The sequence below is a fragment of the Cavia porcellus genome, unplaced genomic scaffold, assembly GCF_034190915.1.
Source record: "Cavia porcellus strain 051 isolate PalLab524CR breed Dunkin Hartley unplaced genomic scaffold, mCavPor4.1 scaffold_16, whole genome shotgun sequence".
Taxonomy (NCBI): domain Eukaryota; kingdom Metazoa; phylum Chordata; class Mammalia; order Rodentia; family Caviidae; genus Cavia; species Cavia porcellus.
The window spans coordinates 66,467,877-66,487,112 of NW_026947499.1; the positions used below are offsets into that span (position 1 = coordinate 66,467,877).

The window sequence follows — 19,236 nt, forward strand, 5'->3', positions numbered from 1 at the left end:
AAATTAAATATAGGTCAAAGTGCTTTAATTACATCCAAGGGAAACATTCAGGACATTCTTGTATTTAATACTGGGGATCATTCAAAATATTATAGCACTTGCAAATTATAGCACATAGCAAAAGGAAGCTCATTTATCACTCAACACCACACAATGCAGACAGTTAAAACACTACCATACCTCCAATTTGTTTTTCTCAACAGCAGCTTGCAGAGAAGGAGAAGATACTAGAGGCTGAAGAGGAACATCAGAGGAGGAAATCTACAGAGTATGGATAAAGACAGAAGAAACAAAAGATAGATGATAAGAACTGACTGGCATGAGAAAGAAGTAAAGATATTTCTTAAATACTACAGCATTTAAAAGCATATTAACAAGGTAAATAATTGAAAAGGAAATACTATTTTTTTTAAATTTCCATGTGAAATTTCTTAAAGGATTCAGTAGGGAACAGTGATTATTTTATAAAATTTAAAATGTACCCAAATAAGATCATGCAAAAAGAATCTGAAAAATAGCTGTACTTCGCTGACAGTTTATTATAGTCAATGTATTACTGAAATGCTAACATTCTGAAGTATAAGACAAACTGTCCCAAGTAGCAGAACAAAAACTATTTTTTGTTTTTACTGATAACTTTTAAGAATGAATAATAAAATAGCTGAAATAGTAAGAAGTTAATCAAAATTTTAATCAATTTAAGAAAATAGAAAAAAGGCTAGAAGAGTGGATTCATATACAGCTGAACAGCAGGTAGACTTATTATAAAGCAATTTATGTATTTACTTGAGATTTGCCTGCAAACATCAGTCCCAATGATGTACTTGCTGAATTACCCCACAGTATTATGAGAGTTACATATGCAGCAGAGGCACAAAAACAGATTTCGTCTGAGAGCTTTTTTTACACATCGTCCTACCTGGTTTCTACATGTATAGCTGATCACTTTAATGGAAGCATTATCTTCCTGCTCTCTTTACTGCCAAAATATAACTGAAATATATTTACAAAATGCATAGGAATCTTTGGAGCCATAAAACAGACATCTCTACATTGTTCTATCCTATGCCTGTAAGGACTTCTTTTAAGGATCCTTCTTCAAATCTATTCTTTACACTTCATCACTGGATAGGCAAAGGATTACAAATAGGTCATTATGTAACATTAGAACAACACTGCAAGATGGCAGGTCCTCCTTCAATTTGTTTATCTTATTAAGTTAGTTATGACAGTAATTCTTCACTCTCAATCCAAGGTTAAAACATAAGAGGTTTTTTTTCTTTACATAATTTTGACTGTTATAATTCTGTAAATTAGTATTTCATTAATCCTAAAGCAAATATATGAAACACACAGTATGAGGAATTATCTTCAACTTAAAAAGGTCAAAACCATGTCTTCAAACCTGGTTTTAAGCCTGGTCTGTACTGCATGTTTACTTGCTAGAGATCTTTAATTACATGTTCACATGGAAAACAAGACTGAAAAGCCATAAAATCAATTTAAATAACTTATATCATACAATCTCTTTGCTTAAACTCATGTAAAAGATAACATAAAAATAATTATGCAAAGGGAATAGATGCAGTTAGAATGTCAAGGATTACTAATCCTTAGACACTGGCATGACAATTCACAAAAGTGCTTATTCTTTTTTCTTTTTTTAAGATTATAAACTGACTTGGTCACTTTTAAAACCCAGCATAAATTTTTATTCAGTAAATACCTAAAATGTAACCAATAAAAGTGGGGGGGAAGCTTTACTATCATGTTCCAGGTGGGAAGGAAAACAAGAATCCTGCCCAGTAGCAAAGGCAAGGGGAGACCAACAAATGGGGGTACCCATACAGTAAAACACTGTGGGTCAATCAAAAATAGCAATTAAGGGTACACAGAAAGCAGAGGGGAAATTCGGAAACATGCTGAAAGAAACACAGGAGAACACACAGTGTATAGTGCTGATCATACGGAACTCCAGAAAACATAATGTGCCACAACAAAAAGCAAATTAGTGCTTATCTGGGCTGCTGGTAGACACGGGAGAGCCTCACGGGGAGATGGAAAGGTTCTGTCTTGATTATGGAGGCAGTGGTTACACAGAGGTATGCATCTGTCATAACTCATTTAACCAGACCTTTTACTGTTGATATTCAATAAAGTCAATTTTTAAGGTCAGTGGTGATAAAGTGCATTATGTGAGCAAGGAATTAAGAAACAGAAGTAAACACTGATAAATGGAAACAATATTATAGAACATGAAAGCAGACAATGACAGAATAAAGAACCTAAAGCAAAAAGAAAAGAAAGAAAACACAGAGGCAAGAAAAACTAGCATCTTGATTTTTCTTTCTAAATCTCCCAAAACCATCTATTTCTTACCATCTTCACTTACATCTTAGTAAATAATCAATATTCCTCTGCTGGATTAGCCCTCTAACGGTTGTCCATGCCCCAAGCCTCATTCTTTTTCAAAACTATTCTCTACACTTCATCACTGGATATGCAAATTTGACCATAAGTCCTTGCTGAGAAGTCTTAAACAGATTACATGCATTATATAAGGGCAAGGTCCAAACCACCTTAGCCTGGCCACAACTCCCTCATCTCCCTATTCACCTGCCTCTAGCCACACACACAAACCCTTCACGGTTCGGGCCCTCACTTCTCCTGGCTCCACAGTCCTTTGCTCTTGCTGTTCTCACCACCTGAAGTATTCACACTTCCTTACAGTCTCTGCCCATCCTTTAATGCTGAGGTGACAAGGCCTCCTTCAGGAAGGAAGCTAAACCTTTATATAACAACGTTTAAAATCCGTAAGTTAGGAAGAAATATGTGGAATTTTAGAAAACTTTCACATGTGAAATCCTGGAAATTCACCTTGCAGACCAATATTAGCAGGCTCTCTACAGCATGGAGAAATTAATGAAATAACTGAAGCCAATGCTGTAAACTCTTACAGCTAAAGTTTGAGCACTCACTTTTCTTATTTACATACTTTTTGTAGCCTTTGCTGTTATGGTTCTTCATTAATTATCACATATAGTTAAATGCTAAGCACCCTAAGCATACTACGTATCTTTTATAATAGAATTGTGCTAAGGTAAATGCAGATACTAATACTCACCCTGATCTTATAGAAAAGGAAACTAAAATTGGAATGACAAGATGTATCAAAACTACCAATCAAAAGATATTCATTTATACTATTTAATAAAAATTAGAAACAGGTAGTTCTACCACCTATGGAGAAAAAGGATGACAGTAAGAGTAAGGAGGAGAGAGACAAAAAGTGGTGGAGGAAAAGAGCAAATATTATGGCAGTTCATTCTCATGACCTGAATCACTCAGGACCTGTCAGACCTACGAATCACTCATCACGGTGAACTCACTCACCTAGTACATCTAGGAACTCACTCACTCATCAGTGAACCACTACTGGTTAAGGGGAGAAAGGACAGAAAAGATAGATTTCTGCAGAGCATTTCAAATTTTTTCCTTACTCACTGAGTTAAGAAATGGTCTAGGAGGGTAGGTTGACTGCATCAATGTGAAAGGTAGAATTCTACAATACCCAAATTGCTCCCTCTGGTGCACTTCTAGTGTAACATCCTCCCCTTGACAACAAGCTACTCAAGACAGTGAAGTCGATCATATTCACTGTGTTGGGTAGCTTGTTGTATCACAAAGGTGAAGAAAATGCGCAGGAGTAATTAAGATCCAAATCAGTTCAGGATGAATTAATCAAAAATAAAAAATTACCCTACATGGATCTGGCCTAATCAGGTCAGGATGGCACTTAAAAGTAGCCAGCTCGTCCTAAGATAAGAGACTTGAAGTAAGAGAGTAAATCTTACTTTTCTCTCTTCAATCACATCTTCTAGTAGCCTGAAACAAGTGACCTACCATGCAATGACAGGAGGAGGTTATCTGCCACGGACATGAAAGTGGCCCTGAGAAATTAAAAGCAGGCCTATAAATTCTGACAAGAAATGTAAGCCTGGAAACATCCGATGAGATCAGAGCCCTGACCAACTCTGAGTTCAGTCTACTGAGACACTAACAAGGCAGCCAACCTATGCTCAGACTCCTGGCCTACAGAATCTATAAATTAGTAAATCTACTTTAGGCCATTAAAGTTCTAGAAATTTGTGAAATGGCAACTAAAATACAATTATCACTCACTGAATCAAAACTGCAAAACTGCACATCTGGCACTCAAGTCTTCCACACAATTCTACGTGCCTTTTGAGACTCACCTCTCATGTAGTTGCTCTGTCCTCCTCTACTCACCTGAAGCCCCTTCACATACCTAGGATAGGGCAGGCTTGTAGACTACTCACCAAACCAACACCGGGTAACACAGCCAGAGCCTCTTTCCTTATCTCACCTTGGCACAGATAGATGGAGAAAGCTGCCTTGCAGCATGAAATGTGTTGCCTGTTTTCTGAATATTTCTTTCTTATATAGCAGCTCATTTCCTCTTCACTGCAATTCTCCTTTCCTATCAAGGATAATCTCAAATACAACTCCTTTGAGTATTATTCTAATGAAAATTAATGAATGCTACCTAAATTCTGTGCTTCCAGAACACTTTTATTCTTCCATTATACCAATTAACACATTCTACTTTAGGATATAGCTCATTGTGCATGTACATTTTCTACTGAAAATGTCTCAGAGTAAGCTATTTACTATGTCCACCTCAGCACCCCATGTGTGATACATGTACTCAATGTCTATTGCATGACTAAATGACAAACAAAGGGGCAATTTGAGGGTACTTCAGAGCAACTAATTTCTGTCATCCTATATCTAACTCCAAAAAGGGGCACAATTCTCAAGAAGGAGTAAAGGGCATATTGAAGGGTATTACAAATGAACTCAAAGTTCCATGTTGGTAGAGACATACACATGCGCGTGCACGCGCACACACACACACACACACTCTGCTTAGAAGCTACAATCCAGCAAAAAACTTTTTCTACTATGAAAGCTTTTCTCCTTAGAACATAATTTACTTTGTTTTTGTCTTATCTGAATTTTGTTTTTCTGCTTTAAACTTCTTGCCTTAATTCATGCTTCTGGAGCCATATAAAACTCCTCACCAAAGGGGACATACACTCCTTCCAGCAATGCAGCACAGAGAAGCCTCTCTGCTTTCTCAGAAGGACCACATTTACATGACCAGACACCATATTTATTAAGAGCCCATTGAATGCTCCTCACCATAACAAATAAATCCCTAGAAATGAAGGAGTTTCCATCCTAGTTCCTCTCACATACTACAAGACGGATTATAATGAGGTTTGGTTTACAGACAAATTAAATGGCCTGCAAGAAAGCAAGGAAAAAATTGAGAAAATAGCAAAACTCTTTGCCATTATTCTGTTGTAGTTTACTGCTCTGTATCTTTTGAAACGTTTACATCACAGATGGACAAGAAATATATTGGTGTTTTGTGTTAAAGGGTTTAAAAAAAAAAAACTGCCTTGCACAGAGAAACAGGGTCATCTTTAAATCCTCACTTCAATACTTAAGAAAACAAACCAATAGCAGAAACACATCCTGGCAGTACTAAAAAAGCTATGTGAAAGAAAAAGAAACAAGTTATAAAAGCAAAACAAAAAACTCTAAATTTGGAGCTATGTAATATGGGAATAAGTCACACAAAGCTTAATAGCAGCCATGTCAGCTTTTTATCTGAGCACAAACAATACAAGTAGTGTTCAAACTGTCCCTCCTTAGATATCTGCTATGTACCCTTGTTACTCTTAAATATCTCAGATGCAAAGAACTCACATTTTGTCTCATATTATGGTTATTTTTTGTAAGTACACATCTGCCACATGCAGTGATCACATTCATCAGACAGAATTTGTACCTATACATAACATGTCTTAATTCTTCTCTTGTTATTATAGCTGGCCTTATAGCTATTTTAATACCTAGTCTAAGCTCTGGTAGAGCTCTCTGAAAATACACATCATGTCTTCTTTTAGTGTCCCAAGAGACTATGAGCATAGATTAAATGCAACTTTTGTGAATTTTTCTGAAATTTCATTTCAAAAGCTCAGGAGTAATATAAAATTTTACTCTCAAGCCTACAAAAATGGGGAAAAATTTAGAATATTAGTACATCTATATAAGACAATATTCATCAAACCAAAATTATTTCCTTCTATATACACACACGCATACACATCTCAAAACTGTTACTCAACTGTCAGACAAATGAGTTATAAATAGGTGTGATCAAGAAATATGGTGAATGAGGAAGTTTTAAAAATTATTGCAGTAAAAACACACTGCCATTCCTCCAGAACACACCCCTCACTTTGCACACACTTATCCCATTGTTCGTGCCTCTCTCTGAGGCAGTTCTGAAGTGCCCCCTCACGAGTACCGTTAGTTGTGCTGTCATGGATGCGTTGGTGTCCTGAACCAATGCAACACATTTACTCTTTGTGATCAAGCTGACTTTTGGGAACAGCCACAAGCTGCACAATGCCAGATCCGGGGAGTGAGGTGAATGAGGACGTACCATAATGTATTACGAGCTACTCTGCTGTTGGATGGCACTTGGTAGGAGCATTCACCACATTCCTTATATCATACTTTGTAAAAGCACTTCAAAGAAGACCTCCAGAACTGCTTCAGAAAGCAGCATAAAAGTGTTTGAAATAAGAGGGCGTATTCTGGGGGGGGGGGATTAAATGGTAATGTGTCTTTAATAACAAGCTTGACTGACCATGTGTTTTTTTTTCTTTTTTCTCTTGGTACTGGAAATTGAACTCCAGACCTTGTGCTTGCCAGGCTCACACTTATGCCACTGAGCTATATCCCCAGCTCACCATGTATTTTGATCACACAGCAGCATGACACTTAATACCTAACTACTGTATTCTGTTACACATGTTCTATGAATGAAGAAATTTCCCTAACAGACCAAACCATTATCACACCCAAGAGGTGGAAACAACCAACTGTATCACAACTATCATTCAAAGGAAAAAAATCTTCCTACACATTACCACATTAATTTCCAGGGAGCTGCCAATGACACCAAAAACTATGGAAATACAACTTTAAAAACATTTAGAATTAAGAGCTTAATAGTATAAAGCAGTGTGTTTTATAAAGTATTCTAAAGTAATTTTCAACATTTCACATGAAAATACATTACTTATACACACTTAAAAGTTAGTTCTTTTATACTCTATAATACTTAAACCAGTCTTAAGTTTAAGAGCATTATAAATATCATTCTCAACAATGTCTTTTTTTTTTTTTGAGACAGGGTCTTACTGCAATTCAGGCTGGCCTTGAACTCACTGTGTAGCCCAGGTTGGCCTTGAAGTTACAACAATTATTCTGTCTCTGCCTCCCCAGTGCTAGGATCACAGATGTGCTGCCACCACAACCAGTAACAATTTAATCAATTTTTAACAGACTGTATCTTTTTTTTTAAGCAACACAGAAAAAAAGGATAGAAATCATACAGAATAATAGATTATACCTTTCATCCATTGTAAATGTAGTTCAGATTTCACATACAGGGATATCTCTGCTCTAAAATGTATATCAGTTTTTAAATATTTAACAGGATATTTATGTTCATGATCAGAGACAAGACATTAAAATATCCTTATTTTGTAGAATTTTTATTATACTGCTTCTTCATATGGACCAAAAAGAAAATTCCTTTCCATACAAAGTAAGATTAAACTACTGTCACTGAATTACTTAACTAATGACTTTGCCACATAGTTAACTAGTTTTTAGCTTGACTATTAATCTAAGAATCAAAGGCCCAAACTGGTTTCAATAATAAAGGGCAATTAGCCTTAAACTGTAATCCATAATTAACTTAAGATGGGTGGGTTTAATAAAAAACATGTTTAAACAATTTTAAACATTTTTAATAAATTTCATTATTGCTACTGTAAAGCTTTAACTATTGTAAGTATCAAAATGCCAGATAATAATCATGCCAGAAAGTGGCTTTAATATCCTTCTGGGGTGCTTCCTTCATGTTTCAACAGCTCCACCAAAGCTCTTGGGGTAAAACAAACAACTTTTTTCTTTTTCATATCTTCCCAAAATTTAGCAAAATAATTCTCTCTCTTATCTCAATTAGCAGCTTTATCCTTTTTTGTAAATTTCATAAAATTAACTTAAATATCATGTAAGCAAACATTAGATTTTTATTCAGAATATGCTCCTTTTTCAATCAAGGGTTTTATTTTATAAGAGCCTTACATTATGTGACCCCAATATTTTCATTTTTATATATTACTAATTAGGTTTATTCACACAACTTAGATATACATAATGATCACATTCATCATATGGAACTTGTACCCATACATGATATACCCCAAAATTTCAAACATTTAAACATATACAACCAATAAATTTTTACAATAAATAAACTGAGCTATATTCCACGTTAAATGTTGGAGATCTAGTCAACAAACATCAATTGAAGTTGAGGTTTGTACTTACATTTGTAATAGCTATAGCATTTTTGTCATAATACTTCTTCTTTTCATATTTATCTCTGATGAAAAATTCTACTGCTCTGAAAACAGGTAACTTAAGGAAAACCAAGGTTCAGTCACAAGTAAATTTCCCTTTATTCATTCTTCTCTATAAAGTCTACCCACTAAGCTTAGATTTCTTATTCTACAACTTGTGCTTCCTCTCACATTATTTCTGCAACTAAGTTCCACAACCTATTTTGTGTTCTCCCAAAGAAAGTCTATTTCTTGTAGAGAAATTTTCTATTGAACAAAAACTGCCAAACTCAATTTCACATAGAAAAACCACTTACTGCACCTCTAAACCCTCTACACCATTATGCTCCCTACAACCAAAGTCTAAATTCAATTCAGGTTTATTCTGCTAGACACTGTGTTACATATTGTATGTATTTTGTTGCCTTTATTTCCTCTCACAATCCAGTAATGTATACATATTACTACTTTCACATCACAACAAAGAATCAGCAGCCTGACAGGATTAAATGATTGTAATTTCAACATCAATGTTCTTTCCCACTATACATATACCAAATGTACACTTATCATAGAGGTTAAAATATCATATCTCTGCCAGAATTAAAGAATTAAAATATCATAGAGAATTCTTTCTCTGCATGCAAATTTAAAGAATAAGAAGAGAAGAAACTAAAATAAAAGTTTCTACTTATAAAAAGAAATTTTTCAGAAATTATCTAAGAAACAACCAACTTTTAAAAATTATACAAGGTCAAAGTTGAGACATACTGCTTTACAAGGATGTAAAACAAAGCATGTGGAGAGAAGATCTCACTATGACCTTCCTAATTATCAACAAAACATTTTTTAAAAGTCATCAAATCGCATCATAAAGTAAAGTTTCAAAATTCTAATGGAATCAAAGAAGGACTATGATTTAAGGAATACGGTGTCTGTCTAGATATCTCAGTTTCTATGTGCCTCTTAGAGCAAAAATGCCTCATACAATACTTATGTATCTTTGTACAAAATTCCAAATATAAACTAATTCTTCATTGTTAGTTTATCTCAAGAAGCACACTTTTCTTTCGGATTTAAAAACAGTAAAGATTTAGGTTTCGCCCGATAGTTGATGTACATTTTAACTATTTAACTCAGTGTCTGTGGCTCCAAAGACAAAGAAACTTTATGAAGAAATGAGCATAGCTGGGTTTTAATAACATCTCATTTATAAAAATAGGTAGCTAGCTCATGGGCCTACAGAAACTAACTCTTGAATTCTATTCCAAAGTTGAAAAGCAAAGAACAGCTAAAGTGGATTTATAGAGGAACTCTGTCTATAAATGATCACTACAGACAAGAGAGTTTTCAAAGGAAATTTTGACTATATTTTTGCATTGTATACTGATTTTAGTACCTACTTCCCAAAGAAGAAGGTCTATGATGTATGGCCTCGCATGTGGTACTAGCAGATACTTATTTAACAGGCAGTTAATTTTGAAATTAGCCAATCTGCTGAATCTATGCCTCGGTATGTAAAAGACAGCAATGTGCATCTCACAAAATTGTTGAGAGTTTTGGAAATAATTATAAAATATTTAGCATAACCCTTAACATAAAAAAGTATGCATTCATTGAATAAAGTTTTTTATTTTACATGACTTCATGTTTCAGTTTCATCAGCCTTAAAATGGGGCTGACATTCCTCTTACAAGATTATTTTAGGAATTAATCAACTTAATATATGTGAAGTATTAAATAAGAACATGCCTAGTGGTGGCACATACCTATAATCCCAGCACTCAAGAGGCTGAAGCAGGAGGAACATCATGAGTTCAACACCAGCCTGAGCTACATAGTGAGTCTAAAGTCAGCCTGAACTACATAATCAGATGCTGTCTCAAATATTAAATAAATAAATATTAAAAATACAAGCAGTATATTGCACAATGGTATTTCACTTAAATTTTAGTTTTTATTATTAATATAAAGATACTGCATTTTCACAGACAAATCTTTTAAAATATATAGCCCATGGTAGAAATAAATAGCAACTACTGCATTAAGAACAAAGGCCTTGCAAGCAGGCAGTCGTGAGTCTGATCCCTGCTACCGATAAAAACGAAAAAGACAAAAAAAAAAAAAGGACAAAGATAGCTTACATATATTTAAGTTTAGAACAGATGAGTAAATGAGGAAAATGCAGCAAAATAAGGAACAAATTTGAAGACCAGAAAAATAATCATCTTTATTTTCTAGTTGATGCCAGATGTCATTGAGACAAAAGATCAATAATAAAATCTTAAAAATTAGAAATAAAACAATGATATTTGAAGGAATCAAAGTAAACAATGCAGTAGTACTGTAAACAATAGTTCAAATTTAAGTGATGATCTGGAGCTTTTTAAACAAAATTCAAAATAGCCCAGAATCTTTTCCATGCCTATTATAAAGCATTGAGTAAGACGAGTAAGACCTCTAAATCTTCCTATCATAAACTCTAGAAATTTATACTAAACAAACTCAGAAAAATTTTACATGTTTTATCTTTTAACATGTATTTGCATTTTAAGATCTTCCCCTTTTCTTTAAAGATATCACTTGGAAGGCCAATTACTATTACCAATGAAAACAACACACAACACTGACAGCAGTAAAACTTTGAAAAGCTCAAAGGAGAAGAACTTCTGATTAGCTGTAATGTACAACAGATCTCATGGAACTTAAGTAATTAAAGTTTTTAAGTAAGATGAAATATCCTAATACTGAAAAGCTTAATGTACAGTTTTATCACTGTCATGTACTAGCACACATAGCCTATAATGAACCAGGTCCCACACGAAATATTATATTTTCATAACAGCTTTTGCCCAGTTTTATAAACTGTAAAGTTTCTTTTGTTGTTGTTTTTTAGGGTTTTTTTGTTTTGGGTTTTTTTGGTACCAGGGATCGAACCTACAACCTTGTGCTTGCCAGGCAGGCATTTACACCACTGAGCTAAATCCCTGGCATCTGTAAAGCTTTTTAAAAGCAACAAATCTTGTTAAGAATATAATGAGGCCTGATATTAAATAAATTTAACTCAGTTTAGTTTCATTTGCCTTTAGAGAGATTTATTAATATCTACAAAAGTACAGAGGTATCAGGCTCTTCAAAGAGGCAGGAGCTTTAGAGTAATGGATGGATGGATGGATGGATGGATGGATGGATAGAGAAGGCAAGTGGGTAAGCAGGCTGCCTGTTTTTCTTACCAGTCTCCAAAACATGTTTTATAGTTAGGAGGTGAAATAATAAAAGTGTTCTTATAATAGTGAAATCCTTTTTCGGGGAAAGGGATTGGGAAGAAGCTATGTAGCCCAGGCTGGCCTTGAACTCACAATCTTCTTGCCTCCACTTCCCCAGTGCTGAGATTACACACATGGTCTGCGACATCCAGTTTAGGATTTTTTTTTTTTTAAGTGAGGTATTAGGACATTGTCCAGGCTGGTCTCCAACTCTCAGGCTAAAGCAATTTCCTCACACAGTCTTCAAACTTAGGCTACAGATGAGCACCACCATGCCTATGTCTGACTGTCTCCCTCCATCTCTGCCCCTTTCCCTTACTTCTCAACCCTCTCTCCCTCTCCCCTGCTTTCTGAAAGGCTGTAGTACTACACTGGTTAGGGAATTAATCTCATGGCTCAAGTTTACATCTTACACGTTTAATTTGGCAGTCACCTATCTCAAATATGTTCAGATGAAGTCCCTCTTTTAACAGTTCCTAACAATCACTAGACTATCCTCTGGTGAATAAAAGATCAACATCTCATATAAATATGCTCATAATTTGTAAATGCTTTGGAAGAAGCAGTAGTTTGAAAAATCAAGTAAACATTCTTTTTTTTTTTTTGCCTTTTTCCTTTTTATCGGTACCGGGGATCGAACTCACGACTGCCTGCTTGCAAGGCAGGCGCTTATGCCGCTGAGCTAAACCTCCAGCCCCCAAGTAAACATTCTTAAGCTAACAATAGCAAATATACACATAATCCAAAAGCCTAATATAAAACGTATCTCATACTGAAAAGTTGCATTATCACATAAATCTTAAAAATCTAGCTATAAAGACTGCTGAACTACAAGGTTGTCTCCTTTTTATAGGCCATCAAGACTCATTAGGGCAAAACTAATTTTACTCAGACTATCATCTCAAATAGTATTCAATATTCAAGTTATACCCTTTGGGAATTCTTAATAGCTACTTAAACATTCAAACAGTCTACCCTGAGCCCTCCCAAATATATACTATGCTCTATCTCACTGAGTTATTTTGAGAATTAAAAATGATAATGTATATTTAATGCCGATCAAGCTAAGTGCTTGGCTAAGGGCAGTGGTAGCAAACCTGTGACACTCATGCCATGGACAGTTGTTTGTTATCATTGAAAGTTCAAAAACATCCTCCATCACTAGCTTAGGGCAACTATTATTTTAAAACAGCAAAGTACTGCAATTATTAATTATAACATCTTCACTGTATCAAAGATCAAGAATTTACTAATACCAGACATCAACGTACCAGTCTATTCTCTGAAATTATCTATGGCCCAAAACAACTGAAATAATAATGCACTATCTAACACTTTACTTCTCTGAATTTCATCAAAAAATTGAAATACTATACCTACCAACCTACACAAAATGGTGCATACAAGAGATTAACATACTGGGCTAATAGCAAGAGGCAGTATGGTAACCAATGTTGATAACCTTGTATTTTGTTTTATATTATGTATTATGTCCATTCTTTTGATTTGACTGACTCTGTTCTGCTCTGCTATGTCACATTTGGTTTTACTCTTTTCAAAAAAAAATAGTAAGAACTGTGAGAGTAATAAAACCCAAAATGTGTAATTGTCATTGTACAAAAGAGAGGAAAAGAAAGTGCTCTAAAGGATATAACTGCATGTATATTTAAGTGTATAAGATAAGATAACCATATTACTGAGTTTTGTTGGATCATTGAACAGAACTGTTTGCAGTTTCACTGTTTAAAAGTCCACTTTATACGCTTTAATTTTGTAACTTGAACAATGATTTCTAAGATGACAATATGTAATCTATTAACTAGTGATTTCCTACTGTTTATTTTTTCTGAAATTCTGTATAACTTGTACCCTTTTTCTGTTCTTTTTTTTTTTTCTTTTTCTCCTTAAATAAAATTTTAAAAAAATATATATTGGGCTACTGTGAAGGTATATACTACCTTTCCCTGAGTATCACTCAGGGACAACAATACAGAATCAAGGTGATCAATTAAATAACTTGGAGGCTTCTTTAATCCATAAGGTACCATATAAGAGATAAAACCAAAACTTCCATTAAGGAAACAATTCAACAGGAAGGGGTAACAATGATATGCACACCAATATAACCATAGACAATTCAGAAAACAATTTCAGAAACCAATATAACCATAGACAATTTCAGAAAACAGACAGTATTGGACATGGAAAATCTAATAAACACCAGTACAATTGTAACAAGAGACTTCAATACCCTGCTGTCACAAATGGACAGATAAATTAAAAAAAAAATAGCAGAGGTGAACAAAATCTTGGAGCAAAATGGATTTATTAGATATCTACAGAGTATTCAACACCCACATAAGAGAATATATATTCTTCTCAGCAAAACAGACCACAAACTAGACCATAAAGCATGCTTAAATAAATGCAAAAGGACTGAAGTTAACCCACACATATTATCAAAGCGCAGTACAATAAAACTAGGAATCTGCAAAAGAAATCATAGAAATTACACAAACCTGTGGAAATGAAACAATATCCTCTTGAATAATCAATGGGTCACAGATTGAAATTAAAGAAAAGATTAGTCCCTACAATCAACCAGTAATGTCAGTAAGACATCCAAGAACCTCTGGAACACAATGAAAGCAGTTTAAAGATGTAAGTTAACAGCAGTGATTTCCCACATCAGGAAAATAGAGCAAGCTCAAATAAGCAACCTAATGATGCACCTCAAGTTCCTAGAAAAACAAGAAAAATCCAACCCAAAGCTAGTATGAAGAAGGAAATTATAACCTTCAGCAGAAATTAGTGAAATTGGACTAGAAAAATAACAATGAATTAAAGGGTTAGTTCTTTCTTACCAAAATAAGACTCAAATTCATGCAATTAGAAATGAAAAAAGCAAAATCACAATGGATTCTGACACAATCCAGATCATCAATAAATATGTAGTTCATACTAACAGAAAATTTAGAAGAAATGGATTAATTTCAAGATACATATGAACTAGCAAACCTGAATTGAAAAAAGTTCTGAATAATGCCACAGTAAAACAAAAGACTAGAATATGGCAAAACTGACTGGAAAAGTAGGTGTGACTTGTTAATTACAAAATCCTAGGACAAGCCCCAGAACAGTTTTCAAAGCCCTGCAAGTGGACTTCTCATGAGAACTCCAGCAGATTTTCCACAGGACAGACTAAACATCAGCTTGAGGAGTGGGTGATAGAAAAAGGATGTCCACACTGAGGTTTTGCCTTCTTGCATGGTAGCCATTCTCACACTGTAAGGTACACTTCTTTTCATACTTTTATTTGACCCAAACTTGCTCTGCAAAGCCAGTTTCTTTTCCTGCCATTTATAAGATATTGCTATCATTTGCACTTAAGTTGACCAATTTTTTACTCACAACACAAAAAACCTAGAAGCCACCTGCAGGAGGAGCTCTAGTGCCTCCAAACCTGGTAACAGTACCAATCAATAACATTGAAAAGTAAAAAATAAAACAAAAACTATGAACTAAGAAAATCCCAGTTCCAAAGAACTCACTACCAAATTCAGTAAGAACTTTAGAGAAGATCTAATGTCCATACTCTTCAAACTCTTTAATGAAACTGAAAGAGAAGCACTACTTCCAAAATCATTCCTAGAAGCAAGCATTACCTCCATTCTAAAACAAGAAAAGGACCCAACCAAAAAATAAAACTACAGGACAATCTCTTTTATGAACATGGATACAAAAATCCTCAATAAAATATTGACAAACAGAATGCAGTAAGTCATGATAAAAATTATGTATCATAATCGAGTAGGACTCATTCCATGGATACAGGGATGGTTGATATGCTAATCAATAAAAGTAATATACCACATAAATAGAAGGACAAAAATCACATGATTATCTCCATAGCTCCAGGAAGAGCATCTGACAAACTCCAACATCCATTCATGATAAAAGCCCTGAAGAAAACAAAAGGTTTGTCTTAGTTATTTTTCTCAATGTTAAGACAAAATACCCACCACCCAAAGTAAAATAAACACCCAAATTTTATTTAGCTCATAGTTCGTAGTTTTTAGTCCATAGCTGGCTGGCAGGATACTTTGCAGAGAAAAGAGGAGAAACAGTTCGTTACCAGCAGAAAACAGCAAAGGCAACCAACGACCTACAAGTAACCAGAAATAAGCATCTTTCTTTCCCTTACACTGCATCCAGGCTACCAGCCCTAAGATGAATAGCACTCACACCCTTAATCCCAGAACCATACTCTGAATCAATCACACACTCTAGATCCAGCCACTTATGAAAATCTCAACCTATGACCACATGAGGCTTTGGGGTACGCATCTGGTTTCATAACAAGGTCTGTATCCTAATCTAATTTAAAAACATCTAAGACAATGGCCAACATCATATTGAATGGAGAAAAGCTGAAAGTTTTCTCTCTAAAGTCAGAAACAAAATGTCTGTTATCACCACTCCTGTTCAACATACCTGAAACATCAGCCAGAGCAGTTCAGCAAGAAAAAGAAATAAAAGGCACATGGATAGGAAAGAAAGAAGTAATACTATCATTATTTGCTGATGACATGATCCTCTACAAAAATATATCCAAAATTGGACCAAAAGATTTGCAGAATTAACAACCAAACTCAGGATACAAAGTCAACATTCAAAAATCAATAGCATAGTAGTAAACCAAAAATAAGCTCACTGAGAGAAAATATGAAAGTAATAGCTTTCATGATGGCATCCCAAAAAACCCCTCAGAAATCAGCCTAACCAAGTGAAAAACCTCTACAATGAGAATTACAGGACTCGGAAAACGATATTGAAAAAGGTATCAGAAAATGGAAACATATCCTCTATTGTTGGATAGGCAGAACCAATATAGTCAAAATAGCCATATGTCCTAAACTATTACACAGACTTAACACAATTCCAATCAAAATACCAACAGCATTCCTCACAGAACTAGAGAAAGCAATCATAAAATGCAAATGGAGACAGAAGAAATCTAGAATAGTAAAAGAAATTCTGGGCAACAAGGGCAAGGCAGGGACATCAAAACCCCAAATTTCAAGTTCTACTACAAAGCTACATTGATAAAAAGGCAACAGAGTTAAGACATACCACAGCGATGTTTGCATACTCATGTTTATAGCAGCACAATTCGTAATAACTAAATCTTGGAAGTAGCCTACATGTCCACCAACAAATGAATGGATAAAGAAAATGTAGTATTTATATACAATGGAGTACACTGACATAAAGAAGGATAAACTGAGCCATTTACAGGAAAAAGGGTACAGCTTGAGACCATAATGCTAAATGAAGTTAATCAGATAGACAAACTTAAAATATCGCATGATTTCTCTTATATGAGAAACTGAATATAAAGTATACAATAGAAGACAAAAGGAAAAAATAGAAAACAGTTATTATAATCCAACATGAACAATGTATCTACTAGTGTACTTTGATTTAGTGTAATTGTCCTATATGCTTTATGTTTTTTGGCCTGTTAGTCTAGCTCTTAATCTATGTGTATTAACCTTAAAGAGCTTATAAAATTAATGAATCTAATGCTGTCAAAAAAAAAGGGAGGGGTGTGGAGGAGGAGAAAAAGAATTGAAATGTGTTTTCTACATGTCCCAGTTCCCCACAATGAATATAATCATCATGTGCCACAGATAAGTACTTGTAAAATTAAAACCTTTTAAGAGCCTCAATTAATTTACCCTGTAATACTCAAGAGAAGTACAAAATAACCCAGGCCAAACCAAGTCAACTCCCCAATACAAAAAAACTAGAAAAGGAAGATTCTTCATTTTGAAAGATCCATTTCATCAATGCAGGCTTGTGGTTGGGGAGTAAAAAGAAGAGGAATAAATTAATCTGTATAGCAGGCAGATGGTAATAGCCACCTAGGACACCGCTTTGTTTGCTTGGCTATATTCCCTTCTACCATGCTCTGTTCCTCAAGGCATCTGACACTAGTCCTTACTTTCTAGATGAGAAGGGAAAAGCATTCCCAAGTTTCTCAACAACAAAGGAAAAAGAATAAAGTCCTGCCCTCAGTAAAGTTAACTTCATCCTACACTTTTTATTACGTACTTGGAAAATGAGTCCTCACTCTGTATTTCCTGCTGCTTCCAGGGTGTAGACTTCTATGTCCAGGTACCAAGAAAGTAAAGCCATCTGTCTACTATACACCTTAATCTGATCAAATAATAGAGCATCCTTTCTTGTTTTGCATTTCTAACCTTTAAACCTCCATCTATCAATGAATTCCTTTGCTCAATGAATAAGCATTGCAGTCACTTGAGCTAGAAACTCTTGGGGTCACACTTAAAATCAAAGTCAATCTTAACCTAGGCCAACTGCTCCTGCATCCCTTATTTTCCCCAGTTCTGTCCTCTCCATTTTCAATGCCATTACATGGATTTAAATCCCCATCACTGCTCATTTGGGGTCACATCAGTATTCTTCAAATCTCTCTTCACCTATAGGATTTTTGCCCACCTCCAGTTTATCTTCCTGCAGTAAAAGTCAGTGCCATAAAGTTTATACTGCTTACAACCCTTTCGTGGGTTTTCAATCACTTCAACTTCTTGAGACAATGAAATAACTGCTCTATGTGATACCAAAAATCACTATGCTGGACCAAATTATCTCTAAGCTGCTACTTCTACTTGCCCCAATTCTGACAATATCAAAACCCTAAAAGGTCGTATTTCCTCACACCTTCATACTTTTGCTCACACAATTTGCATCCTTGAAATGTACCCTTAGCCTTAGGATATTTCTAAAACAGAAATAGGCTTGGAAATCACACTACTAAATCTGTGAAGAGGTGGTGTGTGGCATGTGCCTTACCAGAAAAGGCCAAAATGCAAATTACTAACTTTTCAGTTATAATATTAAAGGCTCTTATCCAAATATGAAATGTATCTGTGTTTGAGAAAGGATCATTTTCATCCGTACAAATGTGTAATAAATAATTGACCTTTATCAAAATACACTTTATTTTAGTCAAAACTATAAATATTTTACTGTTGAACAGAATCCCAGTACCTACAATTAATTAGATAATCTTATTTATATAGCAGCATGGTTTTGATGACCTGCTTTCTTCAACTTCAATGAATTTCAGAAATCCTACAGGAGTCAACTGATTTTATCTTTAACAGTGTGAAACATACCCTGACTAAAGTTCCTGTGGGAAAACAGTCTCTCTATTCAAAAACGCAGATACGTAAACCAAACATAGTTGTGCAACCTACAACAAAGAAAGCTAGCAGAAAATATTAGTAGAAATTATTCAGTATTTATACTAAATATGTAATTTACCATTTAAACCCATTAAATGCCCAACTTTCACACAAATCTAGTTACTACTTAAAGGTGATCAAAGGCTGTCCATATGGAAATGATTTTAAAACAGGTTGCTG

General features: G+C 34.7%; 1 protein-coding gene across 7 annotated transcripts in view; it reads right to left on the reverse strand.

The window, feature by feature from the left end:
- Window positions 1–19,236, reverse strand: part of Smap1 (small ArfGAP 1) — a 171,799-nt gene that overhangs the window by 84,446 nt on the left and 68,117 nt on the right. For 4 of the 7 annotated variants that reach the window (XM_063227008.1, XM_063227014.1, XM_063227012.1 and 1 more), the window contains exon 4: window positions 8,506–8,581. In XM_063227008.1, the coding sequence (XP_063083078.1) occupies window positions 8,506–8,581 (76 nt within the window). Of the gene's footprint in view, window positions 1–180; window positions 262–8,505; window positions 8,582–19,236 lie in introns of all 7 variants that reach the window. The other 3 variants (XM_063227007.1, XM_063227009.1, XM_063227011.1) reach the window with 1 other exon arrangement.